The 24,946-nt window shown below is 39.0% G+C and overlaps 2 protein-coding genes across 5 annotated transcripts in view; one reads left to right on the top strand and one right to left on the bottom strand.

Moving 5' to 3' along the window:
* Nucleotides 1-24,946, bottom strand: part of LOC114656856 (40S ribosomal protein S25) — a 1,002,297-nt gene that overhangs the window by 394,602 nt on the left and 582,749 nt on the right. The window lies entirely within an intron of this gene.
* The window catches only part of LOC114656846 (ubiquitin carboxyl-terminal hydrolase 2-like), a 73,140-nt gene that overhangs the window by 25,667 nt on the left and 22,527 nt on the right, over nucleotides 1-24,946 (top strand). For all 4 annotated transcript variants that reach the window (XM_028808428.2, XM_051931926.1, XM_051931927.1 and 1 more), the window contains one exon: nucleotides 1,880-2,578. In XM_028808428.2, the coding sequence (XP_028664261.1) occupies nucleotides 1,883-2,578 (696 nt within the window). In that variant the 5' untranslated portion in view covers nucleotides 1,880-1,882. The remainder of the gene's footprint in view (nucleotides 1-1,879; nucleotides 2,579-24,946) is intronic.

Raw genomic sequence — 24,946 nt, forward strand, 5'->3', positions numbered from 1 at the left:
CAGCATTCTTTATAAAGTGTGCTTTATGCAAAATTAACTTTACAAAAGAATTACTATAAATGACCCATCAAGCCCTTTGTGTGTGTTTTGATCTGATTTTCATGTGACCTGTTTGTTGACTGTTTTCTAGCTGGTAAACAGCTTTCACCTAGCATAACCTATTTTTTTTTAGCTCCATGAGGTAAAATTTAAAAATAAAAGTGATGTGTTCTGTGGTGTTTACCACCAATCCGATCAGACTCCTCTATCTGAAGTCTCAGTTATTCAGTGTAATGTACCCTTTCACTGTGAGCATACAGTCAAAGGCAAACAGATTTACAGTTGAAAATGAGTCAAATTAGATTTGAAAGAGTAGAAAGGTATAAACAGGTTAACTGAAGAATATGCAAGAAACAAATGAAAATAACAGAATCAGAAACTGAGCATGACAGTTTAAAAGTTAATGCTTAGTTGTGCTCCCTGAATAGAACATGTCTACCCTGGATGTGAATGCAAGGATGGAAGAGCATTATAGATAGAGTTAGGAAGGTGTCCTAAAGATAAAGGACATATCTCAATTTGTAATCTGTATCTTCTTCATTCCTTCATCTCTATATACATAAAATCCAACGTCTGTCTGTCTGCTTTTCACGAGAGAACTACTTAATGGATTTAGATCAGTTTTTCTCCATAATTTGCTTGAACATTCTGGTTGATTTTGCGACCTCTCTCATCACGCTAAGTGTCATAGTTTTCTTGCAGTACCGATTTATTTATGCGAATCTGAGAGAGACGCAGCAAGCCGAGGGCTCTGCTCACTTATGCACATCTTAAATCCACTTCGCTAGCGAACGAGAGAACTACTTAATGGATTTAGATCTGGCTTTTTTCTGGAATTTGCTTGAACATTCCAGTTGATTTTGTGACTTCTCTCATTGCACTAAGAATCATAGTTCGCTTGCAGGAGCGATATATTTGCGCTAATCTGAGACAGAAGCTGCGGGCCAAGGAGAGGGGAAAGCGTGACGTCGGGAGTAGGGAGCTGGGCGCCGGGCAGGGCCCTCCTCTCTGTCCTGTTTCACTTCTACATGTGCGAAGCCGTGTGCGACAGCTAGTATTACAATAATCCCTGACGTGTAGGCCCAAATACTGTATAAGTTAATTTATCAATTGGAACATGCTTCATTGTCTTTGGTCAGAGATGAATTTCCTCGGACAGTGCCATTCAGAATACAGTAGGTTTGTGTAATTTTTAAGTCATTTTTAATATTTACTAATTATTACTAGCTATATAGTAACAATGACATGACTATGAAGCATGAATGGTTATGAAAATAAAACAATAAGTATAAACAGTTCCTAATTTTAAAAGCATTTGCACTCTCAGAAAATTTTCTGATTTTTTTGCCTTTGTAATATTTACTGAGATTAGTCTGTGAAATTGAAATCTTCCTTTGCAGTAATGTACCCTTTAGGACATGGGCCAGTACAGAAGAGTAGGTGAAGAACGCCTTCCAAAATTTCTGCCTCTCTATGTAGGGTGCTACAGATGGTACATTTTAGTAGATCAGGACTCGGTCATTGTGCTTGAGTGCTCACAAAGGTAATTGCCATCAGAGGACAACTAGAAGGTTACTTTCTACTCAGTTACCTAGTCAGATTCATGTAATATAATTTACAGACGGAGAAGCATAGGTGCCTGATGGTGCCAGTTCCTCTTTTAAATTCCCAGTAAGTGCAGAGCTAATGTGCAATGAAGAGAGGCCACCTTTTGAAGAAGGGCTCCAGAGGTTCCCCACATCATCCCATAGTATTTTTTTCTCTCTCTCACTCTCACAAGTAACTGTCAAACTGATTAATTTCATTCACTCTTATTTTTTATCTCTCTCTCTCTTTCTAGTCGATGTGGGCAGCAGTCTCATCCCTGCGGCTGAGATCAAGTATGTCACGAGTGACCTCCACCGCCAAGCGCTACTCGGGGTCAGCACTTACAGGGCATTATGTCAGCTACACACCATCCTACCCCTCCGTCTCCTACAAAACTACAAACTCAACCTATGGTGGGAGCTACCTGACCTCAAGTCGCCTGCGTAACTACAGTACCTCTTCTGAGCCTGACAGGGGGCGCCAGATCCCTCGTACAGAAATCCTGAGCAGTCGGCGCAGTGAGAGCCTCAGTCGGACCCCTGTTAAGGCCTATGGTTCAGGATTGAGTGGGGGCTACAGTTCATATGCCTACTCAGCGACTTCAGCGCAGTCCAGCTACCTGTCATCTTCACCGTCCTCCTCCACGATCTCTACTAAAAGTGGTCTTAGCCGCCGCAAATCAATCAGTCAGACTGACCTGACCCGGGACATGGTGAGCCTCACCTTGTCCGAGTCTTCCTCCAGCTGCAGGCAAGAAGTGGATGGCCTGCAAAACACCTACAGAAGTGGGCACAGCAGGGGCATTGAGGTTATGGACTCATATGGAACCTCACGAACTGGATATGGAATATCTCGGAGTTCCACACAGGAAGCCATTGGGAGTAGTCTCAAGAGCAGTTCTCGGTTCAGTCCCTTATTGGATAGGACCAGCTCACCTTGCAAGGAAACCACGGTAGGTGGCACTATCAATCTCTTTCATGTTAGTTTTGAAGGGTTTGTACAGAATGCCAAGCACTGCTTTTTATCTGTCAAATGACCCCTTGATACTGGCAACTGCTTTAAAAGAAAATGGACATGAATGCTGTACCAGCTTTGGGATTTACTATTATGCTTTTAAAGTCTCCCTTGAAGTCATTGTTATTGAGATAGGGTCCATCTCTATACAGCCATTACCAGGAAAATACTGTCTAAGAAAATGGATGAATGGACATTGTAATGAAAATAGTGATAGGATCAGGTCAGGGTGACATTCAGGGTAGTAAGCCACACTCAAATGCTTAGCCATGTAAATGTTCCACATATAGAGTGCTGGCACTTTTCCACTTACTTTAACTGTTAGAAACAAACCAGAATGCCTGCAACTACTGTCTTAACTTGATCTTGCATATATTAAGAACGTTCAGGAACAAACCAGCATAATAACTAAATATTATAATGAGCTAGAATTCTGGCAGCCATTTCAATAGTAGTGATAGTAGAAGTAGAAAAAAGCATTAAAATACAGAACTTCATTTTATTCAAAAGAAAATACAATTCAGCTTCCCTAATGTATAATTTACCTGTGTTTCCACACTGATGTGCCAATATTGATGGTATATAACAGCAAAACTGGAATCCTGGTAGACCTGTCCATCCATCCATCCATTTTCCAACCCGCTGAATCCGAACACAGGGTCACGGGGGTCTGCTGGAGCCAATCCCAGCCAACACAGAGCACAAGGCAGGAACCAATCCCGGGCAGGGTGCCAACCCACTGCAGGGTAGACCTGTCACTTCCCTTTATTACTGTTATACATTTGATTAATGACTTAAACTTAGATGACCTAAAAGATGGGGGGTCAATAGTTTACTTGACAGTTCAAGCACATTTATGCTAAATGACTCGCTCAAGGTCACACAAACTTTCAAAATCAGAAACTCTACCAACAATATTATAGGGTCATTGTTGGTATGTGTACAGTGTAATTCTTACTTGCATTCTTACTAAGCATGGCACCTGAGAGTGTTAATATATGTATTAATCAAAATACAATACATTAACTCTCTCAGGTGCCATGCTTAATGCGAATAATGAGCTTACCTACAAAATTCTGTCTTCCTTACCTGTAAGATCTCACTATACAGTTTATGATAATGTCTACCTTTAGGAGACATATCAGTTTATCACATTTTTGAAAATTATATAAAATACCAGTAAATATGCTCATTGATGTCTTTTAAAGTTCAATGTCTTAGCCACTGCATCACACAGTATGTACTAGGTATAACATATGATCAAACCAATATGCTAAAGACTTTTTTAACTATTACATGATAACAACAGTGAAATTGCATTAGCTTCTGCTTTTTTCTTTACTGTGGTAGTACTAATATTATTGAAACATACCATTATCTTTGCAAATTCTTTTTTTTATTATGAACTGATTGTGGCAATAAATTGAAATGCCTTCAGATGTCTTATTTTCCTTTATTAAGCTAGCACAAAATGAATACCGATAACTCAGTTAATTTCAAAACTGCTGTATTGGCACCACTGGATATAAGCACAAGAAAAACAAATTCAATATAACACACTTACATATACCAAAAAGAAACATGATGAAGTTACAAAAATATAGAAGAATTTATGGGATTGATTTTTTTTTTCATGGAACAAATATTCATATGTGCAAACATATATTTTACATTTTACATTTGAATCTGTTACCCTCCCAGCCCCTCTTCTACTTTTCATGGCGTTATTGGTTTACCACAAGAACTACCTCATCCGCTTAGCTAGATATGGTAAAATATGAATGAATCACTCCATCTAATTTGTCTCAGTGTGCATGTGTGTGCAGTGCCCAAGATTTCCATTTTGCTGGTGAACTGGACACTTGTCTCCCTCATTTCTGAACTGCAGGAAATAAGTAAATGGATGAATGGATGGGCTCCTGTATTTCTTTTGACGGTTACAGGAGGTGCCTCTCTTTTTACAGTGCTTTCAGAAAATATTTGGACCTCTTCACTTTTAATTCATTTTATTCTGCCTACAGATGCTAAAATCAATTAAAATCAGTTTTGTCCTCAATCAAACAATACTTAATACCATAGAATTACAGAGCAAAAACAGGATTTTAGGAATTTTTGCAAATTTATTAAAAATAAAAAACTGAAATATCACAGAGACAAAAGTATTCAAACCCTTTACTCAGTACTTGCAGCACCTTTGCCAATGACTACAGCCTATAGTCTTTTTGGGTCTGACACGACAAGCTTTGCACACTTGCATTTGGAGATTTTCTGTCATTCTTCTCTGCAGATCCTTTCAGACTTGATCAGATTGGATAGGGACCATCAGTGGACAGCTGTTATCAGGTCTCTCCGATTTTGATTGTTCGCTTGAGCTAGGCTCTGGATGGGCCACTCAAGAACATTCAGAGAGTTGACTGTAAGCTACTCCTATGTTGTCTTTGCTTTGTGTTTACGATCATTGTTTTGTTGAAGGTGAATCTTTGGCCCAGTGTGAAGTCCGGAGCCCTCTGAAGCAGGTTATCATTAAGAATATCTATGTACTTTAAACTGTTAATTTTCCCTCACTGTGACTAGTCTCCCAGTCATTGCTGCTGAAAAACAACCCCACAGAATGATGCTGCCACCACAATGCTTCACAGTTGAATGGTATTGTACAGGGGATGAGCAGTGCCTGGTTTTCTCAAGATGTGATGCATTGAAAAAGCCAAACAGTTCAATCTTGGTTTCATCAGACTAGAGAATCTTGTTTCTCATAGTCTGAGAGTCCTTTAGGTGCCTGTTTGTGCAGAGTCCAAGCCAGTTTCTGTGTGTCATCTGGCCACTCTGCCATAAAGCCCAGATTAACAGATTGTTGCAATGGCTGTTGTTCTTCTGTAGGTTTCTCCCATCTCCACACAGATTCTCTGGAACTGAGCCAGGGTGTCCATTGGGTTCATGTTCTGATTATAGGTATCTTACAAAGACCAAAATTGTTTTGTTTGGCCACATATCCAGTTCTAGGAAGAGCTGATGCTGTTCAAAACTTACTACATTTAAGAATTATGGAGGCCACTGCACTATTGGGAACCTTCAATACCGGAGACATTTTTTGTAGCCTTCCCCAGAACTGTGCCTTGATACAGTCCTGTATCTAATCTCTGCATGCAGTTCCTTCAACCTTATGACTGGGTTTTTGCTCAGCTGTGGGACCTTCTATAGAAAGGTGTGTGTCTTTTCTAATTATATACAATCAATTTAGTTGATCACAGGAGGACTCCAAACAAGGTGCAAAAATATATTAGCAATGATCAATAGAATGGGATGCATCTGAGGCAGATTTCAAGTGTCATAGTATAGGGTCTGAATACTTGTGTCAATGTGATATTTCCTATTTTAGCTTTGTCATTCTGGGGTATATAGCATTGTTTAATGAGGGGGAAATTAATTTAAATGATTTTAGCATAAGGCTGCAAAATAACAAAATATGCAAATACTTTCTAAAGTCACTGTGCATCTTCAAAGTGGCTGTTACTGCAGCAGCCTTCTTATCCTGTGTCAGCTCATCTCACTTGTCAGGCTGTGTTGTTCAGTTTATCAAGGGTGTCAATGTGTCTCTCTTTTATGACATAATTACACTCCAATACTCCCATTTTGTTTGACAATTGTTTGTCTATTGTTTATTAGGTGCTTGACTGTGATTGAGTGCTGGAACTAGTCTATCTAGATGTTTGTGTACATCAAGACTAGCTCTTTTTGCTGACACCTTTAAGGTTCTGTAGTACCATGTACTGCAGTGATTTAGTAGGGAATAACTACAAGTACCCCAAAACTTCATTATTTGTTTTTGGTGGGAGAAATGTTGGCCTAATTCTGATCTGTATGGATTATTGAGATATTTTCACAGTTCCTATGGGTTATTTTTTTCAAGCAGTGTCGACACCAAGTAATAAGTAGCCTTACTGAGTGAGATTGATGCATCACCCCCATAGTTTTTCTATTTTCTTTATCCTGGTTGCTCAAATAGAGTTTAGACATTATTTTGTTGTTCGGGAGTGTTTTCCCACATCTCTAATGCCATTTGTGTTACATTCCTATGTGTGGCCAGAGGAGGGCAGCAGTGTCACATAAACTTTTGCAACAAGTCTGTCATACTTTCACAGTGACTTCACTCACTTTACTTGCCTCCAGTTGCCCAAGTTTTTTTTCAGCATAATCTTATCTATGTTTTCCATAAAGCACTACAGAATATTGCCACCTAAATTGTCATGAACTAATTTTCTAAAAGAGGTTGCATGATTACAGACTGATTGATTTACTTATTCCTTATTGTTATAAATAAGATTTTTTTCCTTTTCTTAACATAATATAAAAATTGAAGAAAATAAAATTAGTGATGAAGCTTATCTGTGAGGACTAGACACCAGTGAGAAGAGTTTTAACACATTAAACACCATTATGGGATGTTGGTTTTGAGTAAAACAATATGTTTAGCAGTGGGTGTTGAACAGAGTGTATGAGGAGCACTGGAGAAGCTGCCCACTCTGTAATTATCCTCAAAGCTAATGTACAACACTGGACTTCCTAAAACTAGATAGCAATAATCCATTAGTTTGTACTTCTTAGTAATAAAGTCTGCAGCCCATTTTATTTTAACATTAGCACTGGAAACTTTTCATACATTTTAACAGTAACAGAACTGTCTCCTTGTCTTCTTATTTTGACATGCTGTTCTAAGCTGCCTGGATTTCTTTCTTAACTGCATGTTCACCTTTACTGATTCTTCAAGGAACACAAGTCCAGTCACCATGGGACTAATCCAGTACCTTAGTTTACAAACCATTTTGTATATTGTGCTTTTTCAGCTGTGTGGAAATCAAAGTTTTTATTGCAGAACTGTTTCTTTGACAAATTCCAGAAATATGTGCATTAAATTTGAAGACAAAAGTGTTCAACTGTGTTCATAAGGAAATAACCTATGTGTACATGGAACAGCATTTTTTATACATTACTTTTTACATTATTATAGTATGTAGTGTAGGACTAATAGCAAAAATCAGCATTTTTCTTTTCGAAAGTCTAACAAATGGTAGTATCATGAATATGTGATATTGCCATTTATACCACTGACTGAAGATAGTGAAATATAGAGTGCTACCTAAAGAAATTATGCTATTATATGTCTAGTAGACACATTTGCTCAAGGCGATGTACAATATTAGGAAATACTTTTAAAAACTTTTTATAGATATTTTCTACAGCTGGAGCACAGGAATGTTAGTTGACTTCCTTAAGATTACAGAGTGAATTGCTGATTAGGACTGAACTACAGGATTTAAGCCTGCCAATATCAAACACACAAATTAGGATATTTTTTCCAAAACAGACACAACTTTTGTTAACAAATTTTACTTAACACTGATGAATCCTAAAAGTATGTTGACATCATCTTCACAGTAAATCACTATCATAAAGTCATTCTAAGTGCATTGCACTTGGGTATCCATATACTTTTCACCTTTCCTCCCCCATGTATGCACAGTGGAATGCAATTGCTAAATAATGATAAAATGGTAAAACTTAGCAACCCTGTAACACACACACTCAAGTTCTGTACATTTTCTGATTTAGAATACAGGTCAAGAGACTCACTAAGCACTTATATAATATATAATACATAAGAGTACGTTACTGTATATATGCAACATATATATATATACATATATATATAATATATGTGTGTGCATAAAATACAGTGCCTTTTGGAAATTATTTGGACCCCTACACTTCTACAGTTTTTTTTTTGTTCTGTTGCAACTTTGTGCAAAAAACATTTAAATTCATTTTCCCTCATCAAGCAACACTTAATAACTCATTGTGAATAATGCCAATTTATTACAAATAAAAAAGTGTAATATCACAATGACACTTTACTCATTACTTTGTTGAAGGTCATTTGGCAGCGATTACAGCCTGGAGTCTTCTTAGGTTCATAAGACAAGCTTTTCATACCCAGATCTGGGAATTTTCTGCCATTCTTCTCTGCAGATCCTCTCAGGATGGAGACCATCAGTGGACATCTATTTTCAGGTTTCTCTAGAGATGTTTGAATGGGTTCAGAGTTGACCCTAAGCCACTCCTGTGCTGTCTTTGCTTTGTCCTGTTGGAGGCAAACCTTCAGCCCAGACTATGGTCGAGTGTGCTCTGGAGTATTTTTTTTAATTACGGATGTCTCTGTACTTTGCTCCATTCAGCTTTCTTTCAACCTTGACTAGTCTCCAAGGCCCTGCTACTGAAAAAAATAACCCACAGCATGATGCTTACACCACCATGCTTTATTGTTGAAATGGTTTTACACAGGAAGTGAACAGTGCCTGGTTTCCTCCAGACATGATGTCTAGAATTGAGGCTAAATAGTTCAACCCTGGGCGGCACGGTGGCGCAGTGGGTAGTGCTGCTGCCTCACAGTTAGAGGAGACCCGGGTTCACTTCCGTTCTCCCCATGTCTGCGTGGGTTTCCTCCGGGCGCTCCGGTTTCCTCCCACAGTCCAAAGACATGCAGGTTAGGTGCATTGGCGATTCTAAATTGTCCCTAGTGTGTGCTTGGTGGGTGTGTGTGTGTGTGTGTGTGCGCGTGCCCTGCAGTGGGCTGGCGCCCTTCCCAGGGTTTGTTTCCTGTCTTGCGCCCTGTGTTGGGTGGGATTGGCTCCAGTAGACCCCGAGACCCTGTAGTTAGGATATAGCGGGTTGGATAATGGATGGATAGTTCAACCCTGGTTTCATCAGATGAGAGAATCTTGTTTCTCATGGTCTGAGAGTCATTTTCAAACTCCAAGTGAGCTTTCCTCCTTTTTTATTTTTACTGATTTTAGTTAAAAGCAAATAACAATCCATACAATCAAATCAAAGGTAACAAAACCAAAATTCAACCCCCACCCAAAAGAAAAAGAGGACAGCCTGCCAACAAAGCAAATGTTTGAAGCAGCAAGGAAGGAAGAGTGTCCTTGTCCCCAATATAGAAGATCATTCTAAAATGTTATTGATTAAATCCTGCCATATTTTAAAAAAGTTTTGAGCAGATCCTCTTAGTGAGAATTTGATTTTTTTTTCCAATTTCAGATAATATAGGACATCAGTTACCCACTGACTTAAAGGCTTTGGGTTGGGATTCTTTCAGTTGAGCAAAATAAGTCTACCTGCTAATAGTGAGGTAAAGGAATTACAATTTGTTTGTTCTTCTCCACTTTAAGCCCATCTGGGAGTATACCAAACACAGCTATTAATGGAGTGATTGTTGACACCAAGGCTGATTGGTATTCGAAGATTTTTGTCCAAAATGATTTTAATTTAGTGCACGCCCAAAACATGTGACCCAGTGGGGCTGGAGCTAAATTGCTAGGTTTACAGGTTGAATTTTGTCCTGGAAACAATTTGGATAGTTTTAATCGAGATGAATGTGCTCGATAGAATATTTTAACTGAATAATTGAGTGCAACTCAAGTCTAAAAGAAACCCTAGTCTCTGCAGGTAATTCCTTCAGCCTAATGGGTTGTTTCTTGCTCAGCCATCGGACCTTCTATAGACAGGTTTGTGCCATCCGTAATCATGTCTGGTCAATTGAGTTGACCACAGGTGGAGTCCAAACAAGGTGTAGAAACATCTTAATGATGATCTACAGAATGGGATGTACCTGAGCCAAATTTCAAGTTTCATAACATACGGTCTAAATACCTGTGTCAATGTGATTTAGTTTTTTATTATTAATAAATCTGGAAAAAAATTGACAAAATCCTGCTTTCACTTTGTCATTCTGAAGTAGAGTGTTGTTTGATGAGTGAAAAAATAAATGTAAACGATTTCAGATAAGGCTGCCACTTAACAAAATGTATAAGAAGTGAAGGAGTCTGAATACGTTCTGGAGGCACTATGTATATTAACACTGATTAATTAAAAGAATGTCTTCAAAGAAATAAAGGAAACATAAAGAAAATAACTCAAGGACAGATTCCGATTTAATTTAGGTGTCTGCACCAATTCCATTCCCTTAGAGAGAAGGCTCCAAAATGAACGCCAACTTCCAGCAATTCTTCTTCTTAAATAGGGGAAGGACTGAAAGGGGCTGGGCCTCTACCAACAGGGCAGAAGTTATGTCATAGTTGAGTACTATATAAATAAAATGTATTACTATTATTATTATGATTCACTTGCATTGTCTTCCTCCATGCACACCCTTTTCCTTCCCTGTTATTCTTAATTAATTTTAGCCAGAGGCTTCTTGCATTTGTGACAGTATGTATACACACACACTGTTTATATTTTTTGCTGTTTAAGGCTGTGCATTTCATCAGGTACCAAATTGTGTATCACAAGTACTTCACCTGAAACAGATTTCATTTACATAAAAAGGTTAGACAAATTGTATCCACAGCCGGATTTATATGCATGATTAGAAAATGCATGTGTTTGAGTGGGGAATTCAACCAGAAATTTAAGAACAGTACTCTCAGAAGATTATTAAGGCATTAAACGTTCACAGTGTACACTATAAGATCATTCATATTTAATTAGGTAATAACTTGCATATTTTAACGGGTAACTTCATTTTCAGTGCTATGACCACCATCAATATACAGATTTGTGAAACTTTAGTACCAAAAGATTTGGAAATTCTTCTTCATTGTACATTGAACTGAGGACTATGGCAGCTGGTGGTTTGTGTTTTGTTTGGAGAGGCACTTCAAAACAGGTGAAGGTTCATTGACTGCATATCGTTGCCTGTCATTCTGCAAGCAGTTGGCCACTGCAGTAGTATGTGAGTTCCATGATTTTATCTGCCACATTAAACCACACCATGTTCTGATATTAAAACCTCTGAATAATGTCAGGGGTAGGGTTTTCTAATTTGGAACATCATAAAGTAAAAATAGAAGTATGATTTCTCTCATTACACCTTCAGTCTTTTGTAGTTGCCACTGCATTATCTTTCAGTTGTACGCCTGTATGTGATTGTGGCCCAACACGGTATTTTATTTATTTATTTATTTATTTTTAAGGGACACGTTGATGCCCTCATGGATTACAAGTAATAATATTAAATCCTAAAACTCTATTAATATTAATTATTATTGGAAATTTAATAATGTGGCCTTTTCACTTGCAATAACGTCAGGTTTTCAGTAGAATATTGGACATCATACTCACGGCTAAATCAGCAGGACTGCAGGAAACAATTAAATCATCACTTTCGCCTTTCCAAAAATCTGATGTGTTCGGCATATGATTTTCCCAAAATAAAACATGATCTTAGCATTAAACTATTACAGGCCTATATTTTTTTATGAAGAGTGAAATGGAAGAGCCATATCTTGTTCTAAAAAGTTGTTATTGTTACCTTGTTATGCTGTAATTGTTTTCTGCAACAAGAAAGAACTGTGTCAAATGTTCACCTTTCAACAAGTCAATTATCCCAAACAGCAGACCTGCTGCAAAAACTGTCTCTACAAAATACTATCAACATGTGGGGGCTAATGCAAACAGCACCCTTTTTTTGGACACTTGGAGAATGTGCCGATTCCACATGGACAGTGAGAGGACTATAATTCACACCATTATATTAGAATGCCGCCGTGTGCCCTAAGCAGGAACTTTTAATTTATTTGTGTATGCTCAGAATGAAGCAGCTACATTAATACTAGACATTTTGAAAGAAATAAATAGGTAAAATTAATCAGTCTGTGTGAAGAAACCTGTACATTTTTGGTAAACTTACTAGCAAAATAAAACAGGCTCTTAATGAAGAAAAAACAAAATAACAAGTCTCTTACACTTAATAGCCCAACTGACCTATGAAAAATAGCATAACGTTTCTCTAGAACCAGCACTCCACTGAGTAATTGGAAATATCTCTTAAAATGGAAGATGCACTCAAGCTTTGAAAGATAAAGAGTAAGTGAAAGAGCACAGTTCATGTCACTTTTGCAACAATTCAGATTTCTTTCTTATGTCCTGCAGGGGGCACCAGTTAGACAACTTGCTAAACCTGGTAGCAGTCGTTTTCAGCTTCTGTTTGTTTTGCAAGCCCAAGGGCCCTTGCGGAGAATAAAGAAATTCTGGACATAAAGTGGGTTTATTTTGATGTCCAATAAATTAAAATCTACGTGCTCAGAATTGGTCCTGCAAATGTTTTTAGCATGTTAAATCATATAAAATATGAACAACATGGCAGAAACTTAAGTTTTGTTATTAGTTTATTATATTTTTAAAAAGGATTATATGATTATGAGTGACCTGTCACTTATGTTTATGCAGAGTTTATAAATAACCTACTTCCAGTTTTTTTGAACAGAAGTGGACTGAGAATGCAGACCTGGCAGCACCAAATGCTCAGCATGGTGGAGCTGGAAATGGTGTTTCCAATGTAGAGTGTATGGAGTCTTGCTGTCAGGAAGCCCAGGATCCAGTTGCATAGAGAAGTGTTATTGCTTAACAGACTCAGCTTCTCTGTGATCTTACAACTCAATTGAAATCTATGAACAGCCTTCTAGCATGACTGTCTCTTTTGTTCAGATGGGACAGGGCAAGATGAAAAGTAGATGGAATGATCTGAGCAATAGGCAAACTGCATAGGGTCATATGATGTGGGGAAACTATCTTTCAAGTGGCCCAAGGCTAGACTTTTGAAGCACTTCATGATAACTGGTGCGACTGCTATAGGACGATAGTCTTTGAGAGAAAAGACAGAGGACTTCTTTGGCACAAGTATGGTGGTGATGGTTTTAAAACGCTTGGGGATGACCACTTGCCTCAGGGAAATGTTGAAGATGTCTGTAAAAATATCTTTCAGGTAGTTTGCACATTCTCTTATTTAAAGTCCAGTGTCTTAGCCACTACACCACATGGTGTTTGCCACCCCAGTTCAACCACTGACTTTGGAAATGCACCACTGTAGTAGTGAGTCACTACTGCTGTATTCCAGAATCCTTTCCCAGTTTGGGTGCTAATTCTTCATCTGTCTCTAAAAGCTTTTCACACTATTGTTTCTATCCAACCTGTATATATATCACCTGCATTTACCCAGATTTCCACTACAGTCACTAAGTCCACTATAGTCACTAAGTTTGCATTAGTCTGCAGAAAAACTAGCAACACCAGCACTGCATTTTACCTGGGGCCAGCTTGGTTAAACCCGGCCAAACCTGGAGATTTGTCTGTGTGGGATGACATAATTATAAGCAGTGAGGTGTGCCTTTTGATCTGTGGCATGTAGTTGTGAAGTTTTAAAGTTTATCATGTAGCAATCTGTTACATCTTTAATTCCTACTGATAATTGGCACTGTTGATATTCTTGTCTACATTCTTGAATGTACATTCTGTTTAAGTCAGCAGTGATAACAAAGATGATTCTCCCTGTTCCTTATCAGAAGATAAAGATATAGCTCACCTGTAGTGGAAAAAATTTCACCAATTTCTCCACTGTATTGTAGGGTGTCTCTAAGACCATCACTCTCCCTCCACCAAGTTTAGCCTCCAATTTCCAGTTTTTCCATAAATCCCATTCCAGTGAAGTCACTGTCACCCCTTATGTCCGAAAGTCTCCTATTCCATTTCACCGCTAACTCCTGGTGCTTTCCTTGTTATTTTCAAGAACAGGTTATTCCATATCACTTACAAAGTGCATGTTCTTGTAAAAGTTCTAACCAGGACCAGCTTCCTGAAGACACTTCAGTCATAATATTTTCTTTTTGGCATACATTGAATTTCAGCAACCATCTGTGCAGTTTGTGAATCCTACTGAATTCTGCCTGTCATATAAGAGCACACACTGGTAAGTGCACTGGTTTGGGCTGCAGCATTCTGTCAGCTTGACTAACCTGTCTTCCAGCAGCTCAGAGATTTTCTTATCAACATCACGATCAGAATGGCTCCATCAGACATATTGCATCATTTCAGAATAAGAATAATATGGTATGTTCAGTAAGGCAGAGTTCAGATTCTTCTCAAAACTTCTTGGTATTGCATTATTGAATATATTGTACTTGTGTGACAAAAAAGCCCACTGTACAGAGAGTACCTGCAAGATCTGCTGTCTTAAACCTTGCATTTATACCTCTCAGTCTTACCGTGAGCCCTGCAAAATCAGAATTAAACACTGAGCCAGTTAGTTAACTCTTTGGTGCTCTGGCTTTTAGTAAAATGGTTGTACATAACAAACAATGAAGGTTATTGTACAAGATATAAAGGAGATATGCAGACTTCAGTTTAAGGTTCTAATAAATGCTAGTAGTGCTTTCATAGACTTCATAAAACTCAGTTCAGAAGACTACCATGGATCAGATCATATGCTTTATTCTTGTCTAATGAAAATATACACCCCTGTCACACTATATCTGTCTTAAACATAGTGTCTTTGTATGTTATATTTTATGGATTTGTTCTTAGTATCATGATCAAATTTGGACTTCCCTGTTTTAAACAATTTACTTCTTGTGTTCAGGTAGGTTCCCCATGCAAAATCTAGTTTTCCATTCACACTACCAATAGTGCAAGCAGCTTTACAAGTCTTTGGTCTGATTTGTTAAACTTGATGTCACTACCTAAATATGTTTGAATTTGTTTTTATACACCATAAAGTACTGATACCAGAGTTAATACTTGCTGGCTTAGCAATTACCATATATTTTCAGTCAACTAAACAGTCTATTTAATATGGCATCTTTATAGAGAGCATTATCAGTAGAAAATTTACAAAGTATGTAATGCTACAGTTTAAATAAAAATAAAGTATCAGGGTAGATTATAATTAAAATCAACTACAAGTCAAACATGAGCAGAGTGTACTTACTGTAGCAACAGATTGACAGCAAGAACTGAAATACATCAGAGTCAGCATCAGAATGGTATGTACAAAAGAATCCTTATGAAATACGAAATAAACTGCTCAGAAAATTAAAGGAACACTTTGAAAACACATCAGATCTCAATGGGAAAAAAATTCTGCTGGATATCTATACTGATATGGACTGGGTAATGAGTTAGGAACAAAAGCATGCCACATCATTTGATGAAAATGAAAATTATCAACCTACAGAGGGCTGAATTCAAAGACACCCCGAAAATCAAAGGGAAAAAATTATGCAGCAGGCAGGCGAGTCCATTGTGCCGAAATGTCATTTCAGCAACTCAAAATCATACTCAGTAGTTTGTATGGCCCCCACGTGTTTGTATGCATGCCGGGGGGTGGGGTTGGTTTGACCAGGGCATCACTGAGCTTCTGGACAGTCTTAGGTCCAACCTGGCAGCATCGGATGGACTGAAACATAATGCCCCAGAGGCGTTCTGTTGGATTTACGTCAGGTGAGCAGAGCATGGGGGTTAGTCAATGGTATCAATTCCTTCATCCTCCAGGAACTGACTGCATACTCTCGCCACATGAGGCCGGGCATTGTCATGCACCAGGAGGAACCCAGGACCCACTGCACCAGCATAGGGTCTGAGAATGGGTCCAAGAATTTCATCCTGATATCTAATGGCAGTCAAGGTGCCATTGTCTAGCCTGTAGAGGTCTGTGCCTTCCCAGACCATCACTGACCCACCACCAACCGGTTATGCTGAACGATGTTGCAGGTAGCATAATGTTCTCCACGGCTTCTCCAGACCCTTTCACGTCTGTTACACGTGCGCAGGGTGAACCTGCTCTCATTTGTGAAAAGTACAGGGCACCAGTGGTGGACCTGCCAATTCTGGTATTCTATGGCAAATGCCCACTAGAGAACGTCGGGCCCTCAAGCCACCCTCATGAAGTCTGTTTCTGATTGTTTGGTCAGACACATTCACACCAGTGGCCTACATGCTGGAGGTCATTTTGTAGGGCTCTGGCAGTGCTCATCCTGTTCCTCCTTGCCCAAAGGAGCAGATACCAGTACTGTTGATGGGTTAAGGACCTTCTACAGCCCTGTCCAACTCTCCTAGAGTAACTGCCTGTCTCCTGGTATCTCCTCCATGCCCTTGAGACTGTACTGGGAGACACCACAAACTTCTGGCAATGGCACATATTGATGTTCTATCCTGGAGAAGTTGGACTACCTGTGCAACCTCTGTAGGGTCCAGGTATTGCCTTATGCTACCAAGAGTGACACTGACCGTAGCCAAATGCAAAACTAGTGAAAAAACAGTAAGAAAACATAAGGAGGGAAAAATATCAGTGGCCTCCTCCTGTTAAACCATTTCTGTTTTGGGGGTCATTTCATTGTTGCCCCTCTAGTGCACCTGTTGTTAATTTCATTAACACCTCAAGCAGCTGAAACTGATTAACAACCCCCTCTGCTACGTAACTGACCAGATCGATATCCCAGAAGTTTCATTGACTTGATGCTATTAAAAACCTACTGAGAAAGTGATTTTTATGCATGCAAGAGGATGTAAAAAGGGGAAAAATGATCTCTGAGTGAAAATGCCAAAACTTTTATGAATTTCATGAGAACCACATACTTTCAGTTTATGTATGACATTTTGGACAATATGGTAGTACAGTCTAATTTGGGGTTACAAGAGCTGAAGCCAACCCTGGCAACATTGGGTGCAAGATGAAAAACAACCTTAGGCAGTTTATGTAAACCTGTACAGCTTTGGGATATACTGGAGTACCCAGAAATTAACTCATGCAGACACAAGGAGAATGTGCAAAGTTTACACAGTCAATGACAAGGATTTGTGAGGCATACCTTGAATTAGATTAAGTGGGTTTGAGAATGACATTGTAGAGAGGTTATAGCTACTATCTAGCAACTCCAGAATTCTGGGTTCAAATCTCCAGTGAGCCTGAATGGGAAATGATGAATGGTGTATGTCTTTTTAAAAATAAATTTGAAAAACATTAGAACGTTAGAAAAAAATCTGATAAAAACAGGCCATTCAGCTCAACAAAGCGTGACAATCCTATCCATCTAATTACTCCAAAATACAGTATGTAAAGTTAGGTTTTGAAGGGCCCTAGAGTTCTACTGATAAATACACTAGTATTTATCAACCTCCACTTGAAGGCTGATTGTGACAAATCCACTTTTATCCTAGGCCCATCTCAAAGGGGTTATTTTCAAGTTTCAGACCACTCATTGTGTATTTAAATCTAACATTTTTATGTAGTACCACACTACTTGGTAACTTATTCTATGTGTCTAACAATAAACTTTCTAATGTTTTTACAAACTTTACTTATAACAAGTTTCCTACTGCCCTCGTGTTCTTGTTGAACTCATTTTAAAGTAACATCTCGATTCACTGTACTGATTCTTTTCATAATGTAAACACTTCAGTCATGTCACCTCTTAATCTCTGTTTCCTTAAACTGAAAAGGTTCAACTCCTTTAATTTTTCCTCATAACTTGTGCAGTACTGGAATCAGCCTAGTCACTCTTCCCTGGACTTTTTCTGTCTTTTCTATGTCTTTTTTGTAGCTTGGAGGCCAACATTGTACGTAATACTACTAATGAGGCCTCGCCAGTGCATTATCAAGCTTAAGTATAATCTCATTTGACTTGTACTCTACACATCAGGGGTGCTATCTAACCTAACATGTGTTGACCTTCTTAATGGCTTCTGAACACCGCTAGGATGTTGCCAGTGTCAAATCCACTTTTATCCTAGGTCAGTCTCATAGGGGTTACTTTCAAGTTTCAGATCACCCATTGAGTATTCAAATCTAACATTTTTTCTTCATACATGTAATATCTTACATTGACTTGCATTCAGTTTCACATGCCATAAATCTGCTAAAGCCTGTATGCTGTCCAAGGCCCTCTGTAATGATTTGACTGATTCTAGATTATCTACCAATCCACCTAGCTTGGTATCAACTTAACTAGCTTGTTATGTACTGTATATATCCAAATCATTTGTATACATTAAAAATAGCAGCTGCCCAGCACTGACCCATACTGAACACTACTCTTGGCATCACCCAGTTCTGATAAAGTTCCTCTCACCATCACCCTCTGCTTTTAAGCATTCCTGCACCCTTCTTCACACTACATATGTTGCCTCCCCCTTTTCTGGTTTTCTGTTCTTCTGAAGAATATTGGTACTTAAATGACAAACTTGAATGCAGCAGAAGCTTCATTATTTCTGAACCTGCTCATTTGCTTTTGGCATGTGTTTATTACATATAAAGTTCAGAAAACATTTTCTATATATGAAAAGGTCCTATACAAATGTGGGAACTCTTATCATCTGAGCAGTCTTATGTAGCTGCTCTGTCTGAGATCAATCACTGGACCACAAGACATGCATAATCAAGGAAACTCTGAGTTGCTTCCATGAGCCCTGTGCTCCTTGGTGTATATTGCTGTCTACTAAATATTGTGCAAAAGAAAAGTTTTTAGCTATAAAGGTTTATAAGAAAAGAATTAGAAAAAATAACACAAACTCCTGAAAGCTCACTAGCTTTAAAAGCTTGTTCAAGGTTCAGCATATTTATTCATGTCTCATCTTTGGCCTTCTTGCCAGCTGTATTGACAATAAAAACCCATGGATGCCCTTTGCAGTGTTTTTAAGCATTACAAGCTTCTGTTTTCCGTGCCACTATAAGCACAGCTGAGTTCTGACACCCAAAGGAGTTGATTGTCAAGGACAAATACAAAACACATATGCAGTGTTCTATCAAGATGGAGAGAAAGCAGATGAGCATCATGACTGAACAAGATCACAGAATGGGTTCATTTTACCCCAGTAGAGTTAAATCCATTCCATTAAAGTCCACCTATCCCTGGTATTTGTCACTGGGAGCTATGTTCTCTAAAATAGCACTCACTGCTGGTGGCCCAAGACACTATCTCCCTTCTCATCTGCAGGGCTCTCAAAGCTGCTTATGTATTTATCCTTTTTTCCCTAAGACTTTCTGGTTCAATAAGTGTGCAGGTACCTATTTTAAAACTCTAGGCACTGCTCTAAAAGAGCTATAATTCCTGCTAGCTGTTTTTCTTTTTGTTGCTGTTAGAGATGTGTTTAGTAATTGAATATTGTGAAATGGCAGAAAATCAGGTTATACTGTTCCTTGCTTTTACTATTATCTATACTAATTAATAAAAGGCAAAGCCCTCACTGACTGACTGACTGAGTGACTCACTCACTCACTCATCACTAATTGTCCAACTTCCCGTGTAGGTGGAAGGCTAAAATTTGGCAGGCTGATTCCTTACAGCTTACTTACAAAAGTTAGGCAGGTTTCATTTCGAAATTCAACGCGTAATGGTCATAACTGGAACCTCTTTTTTGACAATATACTGTAATGGACGGCAGCTCGATGGCCGTGGGAGGCGGAGTTGAGTGTCACGTCATCACGCCTCCCACGTAATCACGTGAAAAGACTGTGAACGCAGTAGGGAGAAATGAAGGAAGAGCCGCAAACAGCGAAGAACAAAAAATTCATTAAACAATTGAGAAGGGAGCGAAACAATAAGAAGCGAGCGAGTGAAGCATACAACCATCTTCATAAGGGAAACAAAGCACGGTGTAAAACGTAAGTTTAAATTAAGTTTATAGAAACGCTCCCACTGCGGATTGCAATAACATATTCACGAGATAAAAGTTTAATGAGAAGACACGAGGTATAAACGAACCACACGCCGTACCGCAACGTTAGGGAAAACAGTTTCAACCATTCTATGATCTGCTTCTCGCAACTGAAAGACGGCACATGGCGGATGTTAGCCGACTTGCTGACCGCAACGTTAGGGGCTTCAACTCTGGCACTGACGATAGAGATTCGATTCCCGAGAGGGGATGCAGTGAGTGTGTATGCCTGATGAGCCCAGAATTAGGGAGAAACATGTGTTGCATACTCTTTGCATTATTTGAAAGTAAACTATTAAAACCATTCTATGATCAGCTTCTGGGAACAGAAAGAGGGCACGTGGCGGATGTAAGGCGACTTCCTGACCAACCACAAGTGTAACCTGGCAGGTAACCACCCATACAGTCAGATTGTGATTCAGAAAACGAATGCCATGAATGTAATTACCACGATCTACATACTGTCAAATAAACGAAACACACGCCGTAGCGCGACAGCTGTGAAAAGCGGGGTTCACAAAAAAACAGATCCTTAACAAATTGTTATTGGTATATTTTCGATCCATTTAAAAAGGTTTTCTTTTCTTCTTAAAAAATTAAAAGCAGTACTTCGCCGCAACAAAGCACGAGAATTTGGCTATATATATCTGCTTCTCGCAATTAAAAGAGGGCACGTGGCGGATTTTAGACGACTTCATGACCAAACATAAGTGTTACCTGCCAGGTAGGGTTACCACTTTTAATACAAAAAAATAAGGGACGCATACTGCAGTGGGTGCCACATCCCAGTGCCAACACTTTGCAGACTCTACTTAAAAGACCCGCCCTCCTCACTGGACAGTTAAAAAGACCAATCAAACTAACGATGACATCAAGTATTACCCAATCAAAAGTAGGAAAGGAGGCATCTTCATAAAATGCGTGTGGGATGATTTGCATGAGACGCTGCTTTAAAAAACTGATAAAAAAAAATACAGGACAAATCCCGTCCCGTATTGATTCAAAACGGGACGCGCAATTTCATTCTCAAATACGGGACGATTCCGTATTTTAAAGGACGGGTGGCAACCCTACAGTGCCAGGTAACCACCCATACAATCAGATTGTGATTCAGACTAGGAATGCAATGAATGTAATTACCCCGATCTACATACAATGCGAAAGTCTTGCAACATTCAAAGATGATGGTTTGGGATAAGTACACCATAGAACATAAAAGAGCTTATGAAGCCTTGAACCGAAAAAAGCAAGATCTCAGAGATCGTAAAAAAAAAAAAAAAATAGGAGGTAATGTCATTTTACTCGCTGTAGTAATATACATACATACACATATATTATATATATATATATATATATATATATATATATATATATATATATATATATATGACAGCAACACTCATAACAATGACAACACAATTACATTGACAATCATGTTACGTTATTTTTAAATAGTTTCCTTTACTTTTTCATAACCTCTTTAACACACTACTTCTCCGCTGCGAAGCGCGGGTATTTTGCTAGTCTGTAATAAGTAAAAACTGTGATTATGTTTCACATGCCCCTGCTGAACATCTCTTCCCTGTGTATACTTTACAAAAGCCATGCTATTATGGTATGTAAAAACTCTGTCTAACTTTCTGAAGCTAAAGCTGTTGGACAATGAAATCTGGAAAGATGAGATTGCTGAAAATTTACAAAAAGACAAGAACAGAAAAGATCCAACTTTTAGAAGTTAATTGGAGCAAAACTCAAGTCTGACACAAACAGTCAGACTATAAACAGAAAATACACAGATCAGGATTTAAACCTAATATTCTGGGGTTATGGACCAGCAGTGCTTCACTGCATTACTTCTCAAATTAATACTATCTGTCGTCATCGAGCTACTAGTATTATAGGTTCATAGGTTCAAAGGTTCATAGGGTCAATATCGTACACTGAAACTCTTACTTGCATGCATAGGTGTGCCAGGTCCAGTTTGTGGAAAAAATTAGAAAAATGTTAATATAACTAAACACACAGAATAGACATTTACAGAGTAAAATGACTGAATATATCCACACATATGCACAAATGTAACCCATTTCGTGTAACACATCTTGCATCAGTCAGGGCCCATCAGATCAGGCCCAACACACAACTCAAGCTCAGAGCTGCTCTTACTTATTGCCACAATTGGATACTTAAAAAAGTATACATTCACTTGTGGTCAGGTCAATCAAATCACCTACAGTGATGGTGAGAAACAAATAAAAGCAACACTGTGTACTGAACCAATCAATGTGACAGACGATCAAAGCCCCTCATCTTACAGTGCGCACATTGGGCCGTCAATGAGGTCATGGTGCAATCTCTCTTCAGTCATCATGCCAACCCTGAAGGTGCATTTGTATGTGTAGATGTAATTACTCTGACAAAATTATACAAGGATATAATGCAGATGAAGAACATATTATAGTGAGAGACTGCGTAAAAATGAAGTCCTAGTTTGAAAAGCAGGTTCTTATTTGTACTTTTTTAGGCGCTTTTTTCTTTGCTTTACTATGTCTGCCATAGTGTTCAAAATCTGTGTGAATCTGTAATGCTTGAATAATATGGTTCTTTTATATTTCTGTGTAGTGATTGAGGACAGTGTGAAATTTATCATAATTTCATTGAAAAATACTACCATATAGGTTCACATTTATTTATCTTGTGGACTCCACACAATGCTGTAAAATATGCTGACAGGTCATGTAATTTTCCAATAGCACTTCCATTTGTTATTGTATTGTAATTAGGAAAAAATAATGGAATTTCTTTTTTTGTATTAAAGGCAACAAGTTGTCACATTTAGAAAAAAAAGTCATATAAGTAAGTCAAAAATTGAGATGAACCAGGGTACATGGAGAACTGCCTCATCTTCTTCTCCTTCTTTTGGCTTTTCTTGTTAGGGGTTGCGCCACAGCAGATCATCTTACATATTGTCCTGTCTTCTGCATCTTGCTCTGTTACACCCACCACCTGCATGTCCTCTCTCAGCACATCCATAAACCTCCTCTTAGGCCTTCCTCTTTTCCTCTTGCTTGTCAGCTCTATCGTTAAATCCTTTTCCCAATATACCCACCATTTCTCCTCTGCACATGTCCAAACCAACGCAATCTCGCCTCTCTGACTTTGTCTCCCAACCGTCCAACTTGAGATGACCCTTTAATGTACTCATTTCTAATCCTGTCCATGCTCGTCACACCCAATTCAGATCTTAACATCTTTAACTCTGCCACCTCTAACTCTGTCTCCTGCTTTCTGGTCAGTGCCACCATCTCCAACCCATACAACATAGCTGGTCTCACTACCATCCTGTAGACCTTCCCTTTCACTCTTGGTGATACCCGTCTGTCACCAATCACTCCTGACACTCTTCTCCACCCACTCCACCCTGCCTGCACTCTTTTTCACCTCTCTTCCACAATCCCCTTTACTCTGTACTGTTGATCCCAAGTATTTAAACTCATCCACCTTCGCCAGCTCTACTCCCTGCATCCTCACCATTCCTCTGACTTCCCTCTCATTGCACACACTTGTATTCTGTCTTGTTCCTACTGACCTTCATTCCTCTCCTCTCCAGAGCTTATCTCCACCTCTCCAGGGTCTCCTCAGCCTGCTCCCTACTCTCTCTACAGATCACAATGTCATCAGCAAACATCATAGTCCACGGGGACTCCTGTCTAATCTCATCTGTCAACCTATCCATCACCATTGCAAATAAGAAAGGGCTCAGAGCCTATCCCCAATGTAATCCCACCTCCACTTTGAATGCATTCGTCACTCCTACTGCAGTTCTCACCACTGTCACACTTCCCTCGTACTATCCTGTACCACTCTTACATACTTCTCTGCCACTCCCGACTTCTTCATACAATACCACAACTCCTCTCGAGACACCCTGTCATATGCTTTCTCCAGATCCACAAAGACGCAATGCAACTCCTTCTGGGCTTCTCTATACTTCTCCATCAACACCCTCAGAGCAAACATTGCATCTGTGGTGGTCTTTCTTGGCATGAAACCATACTGCTGCTCACTAATCATCACCTCCCTTCTTAACCTAGCTTCCACTACTCTTTCCAATAACGTCATGTTGTGGCTCATCAATTTTATCCCCTTGTAGTTACTACAGCTCTGCACATCCCCCTTATTGTTAAAAATCGGTACCAGTACACTTATTCCCCACTCCTCGGACATCTTCTCACTTTCTAAGATTCCATTAAGCAATCTGGTTACAAACTCCACTGCCATCTCTTCTAAACACCTCCATGCTTCCACAGGTATATCATCTGGACCAACGGCTTTGCCATTCTTCATCCTTTTCATAGCTGTCCTTACTTCCTCCTTGCTAATCCGTTGCACTTCCTGATTCACTATCTCCATATCATCCAACCCTCTCTCTCTCTCTCTCATTCTCTTCATTCATCACCCTCTCAAAGTACTCTTTCCATCTGCTCAACACACCCTCCTCACTTGTGAGAATATTTCCATCTTTATCTTTTATCACGCTAACCTGCTGCACATCTTTCCCAGCTTGGTCCCTCTGTCTAGCCAATCGGTACAGGTCCTTTTCTCCTTCCTTAGAGTCCAGCATCTCATAAAACTTGTCATATGCCTTTTCTTTAACCTTCGCCACCTCTCTCTTCACTTATGGCTATAGGAACCTGTGTTTGTGGAATGCCCACTCCCAATAAATGCGAAAAGTTTGCACCTATGTTTGCATGTACCAATTAGT

This window comes from Erpetoichthys calabaricus, chromosome 9 (genome assembly GCF_900747795.2).
Source record: "Erpetoichthys calabaricus chromosome 9, fErpCal1.3, whole genome shotgun sequence".
In the NCBI taxonomy this organism is placed as follows: Eukaryota; Metazoa; Chordata; class Cladistia; order Polypteriformes; family Polypteridae; genus Erpetoichthys; species Erpetoichthys calabaricus.